This window comes from Numenius arquata, chromosome Z (assembly GCF_964106895.1).
Source record: "Numenius arquata chromosome Z, bNumArq3.hap1.1, whole genome shotgun sequence".
In the NCBI taxonomy this organism is placed as follows: Eukaryota; Metazoa; Chordata; class Aves; order Charadriiformes; family Scolopacidae; genus Numenius; species Numenius arquata.
In genome coordinates, this window is record NC_133616.1 from 9,980,745 (window position 1) to 9,987,260 (window position 6,516).

The following is a 6,516-nucleotide window of genomic DNA, read 5'->3' on the forward strand; positions in this document are numbered from 1 at the left end:
CAATCTCCATCCTTCCTCTGAGGTACAGGGTTTGGCTGTATTGTAAGGACCTCCATAGTTGCAAAGGTTGGGTATTGAAAGGTTTGGGCCCGCTGGTAGGAGAGAGAGCATATTGCAAAGAATCTGGATTGATTTGAGTACAGTGGGAGTCAAACTGTGTGCACTGCTTGATTTCACCCTAAGAGCGTGTAACTTCCCAAGGGCATTCTAGAAAGCCTCTTGGATTAATTACTTGGGCTATCCTGGTTCTGCACTAGCCAGACACAGGATGTGGGGGTACAGAAGATGACCATCACCTCAGCTTCTGGGTTTTCCCCTTTAGGTAACGCACCAAAATTTCCTAGTGTCTAAAGTGCCCAATAACACCAGCTGCACAAAGCGGTCAGGTGGCCCCGCTCCTGAGCTTCAGCAGGCCCTCTCCGCTAGCGAGAGGAAGTGCGTGGAGACGGTCGTCAACATGGGGTACTCGCCTGAGAATGTCCTGAAAGCCATGAAGAAGAAGGGACAGAACATAGATCAGGTAAGAGCTTGTGCAATCAGAAAGCCCTTCATTCGATGCTGAGAATACAACCTGAGGTTTGCAAAATGGGTATAGGGGAGTACTTTCATCCTAACAGTGGGTTGCAGCCTGTAGCCGCTGCAATACTAACCATTGAAGAAGTTGCCACCTGGCAGTAGAGGCTCCCAAAACCAAAGAAAAGAGTGTCTGTGCCTGTATCTGATGAGAGACATCTTGAGTCAGCTACATGTGTGGGTGCTGGACTGGAGCTGCGCTGAGCTGGTGGGTCCTTAGCTACTCGTGAAGCTGGGGGAGGTACTGGGTCTTCCCAGGAGCCACAAAACCATCTGAAGGAAGCTTAGTGCCGTGTGACCAAAACAACAGCCAGCTTCCCTTGTTCTGGGCACAAGGGGTTACGATGCTGACGTCTCTCCTTCAAGAGAGATTGGCCCCTGCAAGCTTATGACAGCCCTGCAGGGCTCTTACAAGGCACCACTGACCGACTTTCCTCTGTGTGCTCTGTTTGTGGTGCTTCCTGCCTCCTGCGTTGCCTCAAACGCTGGCTGAAACCAGGTCACAGAGCATAAAGCACTGCGGGGTGAAGCGTGGCTCTGGGACTTGGATCCGCTTCAAACAAGCGTTTTGAAGCGGGGAGAGCGTGGCCAAGCTTTCTGTGCTGAACCAAGGCAGGCTGTGCGCCGTGCAGAGCATCGCCTGGTGGGACTGTGCCTGAGAGGCGAGGAAGAGTGTCCCAGGGGCTTCTGCTTGTGGAGCCCATCTGCTTGCCCACTACCTACACATCGAGAGCGGTTTAAGCTGTGTGCTGGAGTGAACTGTAGTACCAAATGGTAAAAAAAACTCCCTTAGGAGAGCAGTTTAAAATCCTGCCGGTTTTGCAGGCTGTGTTCTCTCATTACCTATCTGACCCTTCCCTCTCGAAGCTGAGGACAGATAAGAAATTTGGCAGCGGTTTCTGGCCGTTTAAGCTGGGATTTGCAGCTCGCTCACCAGTATGCCGAGTTGATCTTAAAAGGCTGACTGCTTTCAGATTGCGTCAGCTCTTGCGGCTGCCTGAAAGGAAGCTAAAAGCTGACACATCTTGACTGCTGGACCTACAGTTTCATTTTTAAAACTTGTAGTATAAAAAGCAGAGTTAAACTTCAGCCTTCTGCTCAGTGATGAGGCATCAAGGCTAAAGATAGGCTTGTGAGCTGTTTTGGCGAGAGTGGAAGGTGAGGTTCAGAGCTGGTTGGAGAGCATGGGAGGAGAGAAGGGCTCGTCTTTTTTCTCGGAACAAGCTCTGGCATAAAGAGCATCTCAGCCCTACTAGGAAGGGCTTTAATTCTGTCCCTGATGGAGCCTGAGGTACAGTCGTGCTCAGCCCCTCTGGGAGTACAGAGGTGGTATTCAATCAGGTGCTGCAAATGCCACCCTCCAAACTTAGTTTCTTTTCATTCTTCTCTTCATTTCAGGTTTTGGATTACCTGTTTGCACATGGACAGCTTTGTGAGAAGGGCTTTGATCCACTTCTTGTTGAAGCAGCTTTGGAAATGCACCAGTGTTCAGAGGAGAAGGTGAGGGTACCATGATGGGGAATTCCAGCAGCGGTTCCTCTGGCTGATGTAGTTCTGGCTTTCATGGTAGTGCTGTCTTGTTTCCAAAAAAACGACTGCCAAGGGACATCTTTGCAGTGATAAAGCAAATATGTGTTGAAGCGTTAGAATTCTACTGCATGGTTTTATTATTTGCATGTATTTTTATGGGTACAGTTTTTTTAAAGAACCTGCCTATTGTGGTTGTAATGTTTCGAACCCAGAGCTCTCTTGTGGGTGAGGTGCTTGGTACAGAGACAGTTAATTTCAGAAACAGCAAATTCTCTTTCAAACCCTGCCAGACTGCCCTGGCTGTGAATTTTCTCCCTTGTACAAATGCATCTGCCTGGCTGCTCAGCAAATTGGGTTAGGGCTCGCTCTGGAAGAAGTTGGAAAATGCAGTTTTTGGGGTCTGGTTTATTGTCTGGGTACTTTACCAGCACCAAAGGTACAGAGGCAGGAGCGGTTGGCCAGGGCAGAGGCCAGCAGGATCTTTTAAAGTCTGCCAGCCTGTTGTGTCCCAAGTTACATGAAATCTTTAGAGGTGCAACCCAACCCCCTCAGATGTACATATGCCTTCCTGCCTTTTGTGGGCTTAGTGATGAGCTTGCAAACAGAGGAGCAACAACGTGAAGATGGGAGAAGTGACTGAGTTCAGGAAACAACGTTTGCTACTGGTTTAACTACAAAAATGGAAATGGCTCATCTCCTGATTACCCATTTCAACCCACTTGCTTGCTTTCATGTTTGTCTTTCCCCTGCAGTGGGGGCCCTGTAAATGAGTTCATAAAGAGGGTTCATAAAAGTCTGATCAGCTGATTCACTTCTTGCCACTATTTTTTCAAAGCTGAGGGAGGATTCGTGGTTGATATTGGTAGTTTCACATACAGTGTGTCCAACAGGGTTTGTTCTAATCCCCCACATTTGCCCTAGATCTGAAGAGCCAGGGCTGATGGCAAGGGCTACTGTACTGTTCCCAAAGGTGAAGGAACTTAAATATTCACAAGCAGCAGGAGCTGCTGGATGGGGGAGCAGGGTGCCATTAATCAGCATTTTAGGGAGCCCAAATTGGACCAAGCTGATAAATTTCTTATTGGTAGTGGGACACCTCCACAGACTGAGCTTTGGTGCCCTTGCTGAAGAGAATTTTGGAAACGCAGGGCTGCAGACAGAGGGCTCTGCGTGCTACTGCACCCAGAGTTCTGCCAGCTCTGGTGTGAGTGGACTTTCTCCACAGGGAACTGGAAGGGGCTGTACTTGGGGAGGAGGAATCCACCCCCAGGATGGTCAATCACTGAAGACTGGCTCTGTGCTAAACCTCCACCAAGCACCGATCCTCTTTTCTCTTGCAAATAATGGACTGTCTGTGTCTTTCAGATCACAGAACTTCTCCAACTAATGAGTCAATTTAAAGAAATGGGCTTTGAACTGAAAGACATTAAGGAGGTCTTATTATTACACAACAATGACCAACACAATGCTTTGGAAGATCTAATGGCCCGTGCAGGAGCCAGCTGAAAACACATTCCTGGATTCTCAGCGTGCAACGGAGCAGGACCAGCCCCGCCACCTTCGCATCCAGTGTGACTTGCTCTCGGCAGGAAGGAGTCCGGCTTTTTGCATACATGAGAGAGTGACTGAGCAAGCCCGCCCACCTGCATCACTCCAGCATTTCTCTTTCCACTGGGAGCCAACTTTCTTTCTTAAATTAAATTTTGAAAGTGTCCTTTCCTAAGTTTCCTTTTTCCAGCTTGGCCACGGAGAGTTTAGACTGCCCAACCTCTACTCTACATTGTACATAGGTAGAGACGGGAGTGGTTCCCCCCCTCACTGTTGCACTGGAGTTGGATAGAAGAATACTAAGTTGGTTTATGAAACTAGGATGCTTTGGTTCTTTGAAGCTGCTTTCATGGTGTCTGCTTGTACTGAATTACTTGACTGTGGCACAGTCCAGATTAACTGTTTGAATTTGACCTTTAGTGCAATGGATTTTTATTTTTTGGTTGAAAGTTAGTCTGTAACTTAGTAAAACACTGGTTCAGAAACTGTCGCTATGCATAAAGAGAGAAGCTGTCCCTCTTGTGGTTTTTTCTTTTTTTTTTTTTAACCCACGCATCCAACACTTCTGCCAGACACGAGCGTCCGATGCTGAGTGGTGTGTAAGTTCTCTTGAAGCAGGTAAGCTGTGAACTCTACCTGGACCTGCAACTTGTCTTGGTTCTTGAACCTGAAGGCAGAGAGCTGGGGCTCAGTATTCCTAATCCCCCAGGCTTGTAGGATATTTAAGACAATGCCCTGCTAGAAAATCAGTTATCTTTTTTGTTTTAAATAATACTTAGTGTGGTGCAGGAGGTTTCTTTCAAGCACTTTCTTTAAAACAAATATACTCACTGCATTAGTTCCATTTTTCACACTGCTATAGAACTACATAGGAACATCTAGTAGTAGAAATCAGGTTTGGGGTTGTTTTTGATAGTTCAAAGTATTACATTGTACATTGTTCAAGTTCTAAATACATAAAATATCAGCAGTCTTGAGCAATCTTTAAAGTAATTTGCTAAATATTTTGATTCTGCAGAAGAACAACTAATAAAACCCTCGAATATAACTCCCAGTGTCATGGTTCCCATCTCTCATGCACTTTGGCTTCAGCGGATGAAGAACCTGCTGGATCCTGCCTGCTGCTGTAGGCACCTGTCAACGCTGTGTTGGGCAGAATAGCCAGAGGTCTCTGGGCTGGCAGCTGCAGTGGTGGAATGTCCTGCTTTTCTCCTGTGGTTTATTTCTGTTTTCTTGCAAAAACCAAGCCTAGGGATCCAAATTTGTGTTAGATCATGGAGCTGGGAGCACTGGACTTCTAGAGGGAAGAATGCTCAGCTTGTTGCCTCAGTTTAGGTTTTTCAGTAGGAGGCTTTAGCTTATTAGGACCCTGAAGGAGATTGCATTTGTCTCCATTATGTTAACTTCATACGACCGATATGTCTAATTTGGGGCCTGGAATTCTCTGTGAGGTGCTCAACTATGTTAATTACATACCTTTACTTAAAACAAAATGATGCCAAGGAGAGATGTAGCTTGCAGGTACCTAGGAGATGTGGAGATGGGTGACGAGAAGGACTAGGGCAGGTTGCCTTGCATTGTAGCATTGAGCTTCACCAGCTTCTAGTGGTGGGGCTGAAATGAAAACTTGTCTGAGGACATTCAGCAGCTGGTGGGTCAGCGGCTGCTGCCTCTGGGTGCAGGTAAAGCAGTTGCCCAGTTTTCCTTCCCAGGTGGGACATGTGAGTTTGAAACAAGGAAAAGGGGTTCTTAATTAATCAGAAGAGCTGGAAAACAAAATGCAAACTGCTTTTTTTTGTCACTGCTGAGAGCACTTGGCTGTGTCGCTTGCTTCGGTTTTCTCAGAATTAATATCCAAACAAGTCTATCTGGTACTAGGCAGTCCTGAAGGGGCAACAAGTCTTGCCAGAAAAGAAACAACTATTTAGACCAAACCTCTGAATAAAATCGTCTCTTTGGTTGCATTAATGTGTGTTAACTTTTTTCACAGCCCCCCCACAGGGGCTGGCTCTTAACCCCACTACAGTAACCACCCCACTTATGGAGACGGGTGTAGAGGTGAGAGCAGAGGGGTGAAGACAGAAAGTGATATCTGTGAAGCTGGTCTCCCTCTTTCAAAGACATGTACCTGTCTGTGCGTTCCCTGCTGACATTGCTCTGGATTTACGTCATGGGGTGGGTGAAGGCTGGAAGCGTGTTTCTGGGGCGGCTTCTCACAGAAGGAACAACCACGGAGTGAGGGGTTTAACCTGGTGCGTTAGGTGAGAGGCACTTATGAAGAAACATGTAACAAGTGACACAATGTGATGAGATTTGAATGCTGTTTTGGGTGTGTGACTGTGGTACTGTCATTCTCTGTCAGTTTAGGAACAAAGCTCAGCTTGGAGGTGGGGATATCCTGCTGATGGCTGGTGGGACGCTGGCCTCTGCCCTGCTGCTAGCTGGTGAGATGACTGCATCCCTGGTCACACTTTGAGATCTTAGGGCTTTCCCTTAGGTTCTCAGGTCAGAGAGATTTATGTACCTGGTTCTTGGCACAGCTTTAACCTTGTCAGAGGTTGTTCTGGTGCCTTCTACTAATTGGTGCCAGGCACCGAGATCTGGGTACCTTGGTGGGGAGGCCTGTGAGAAGAACTGTAGAAGCAGAGCCAAAATTGGCAATTGTACTTTGAGCTGGAGATCCCTGAGCTGCCTCCTGACGGTTCTTGACAGCAGCAGCCTGAGAAGGACACTGGAGAGCCATCAGTCCCTCATGTGGCTGCTGAGGGCTCCCAATCTGTCTGCAGATGGCTGGAGACCTGGTGGGAGGAGAGGTGCTGCTGTGGTCGCTGCCTTCTTTTGAGGGGTCCTACAGTCCGTCAGGCA

At 47.6% G+C, this 6,516-nt stretch overlaps 1 protein-coding gene across 2 annotated transcripts in view; it reads left to right on the forward strand.

Annotated features, from left to right (window-relative positions):
• UBAP1 (ubiquitin associated protein 1) overlaps positions 1 to 5,617 on the forward strand; it is a 41,995-nt gene extending 36,378 nt beyond the window's left edge. Inside the window, exons 6-8 of one of the 2 annotated variants that reach the window (XM_074166077.1) lie at positions 323 to 520; positions 1,972 to 2,073; positions 3,469 to 5,617. In XM_074166077.1, the coding sequence (XP_074022178.1) occupies positions 323 to 520; positions 1,972 to 2,073; positions 3,469 to 3,609 (441 nt within the window). In that variant the 3' untranslated portion in view covers positions 3,610 to 5,617. The remainder of the gene's footprint in view (positions 1 to 322; positions 521 to 1,971; positions 2,074 to 3,468) is intronic. The other variant, XM_074166078.1, reaches the window with a different exon arrangement.
• Positions 5,618 to 6,516: the final 899 nt, after the last annotated feature.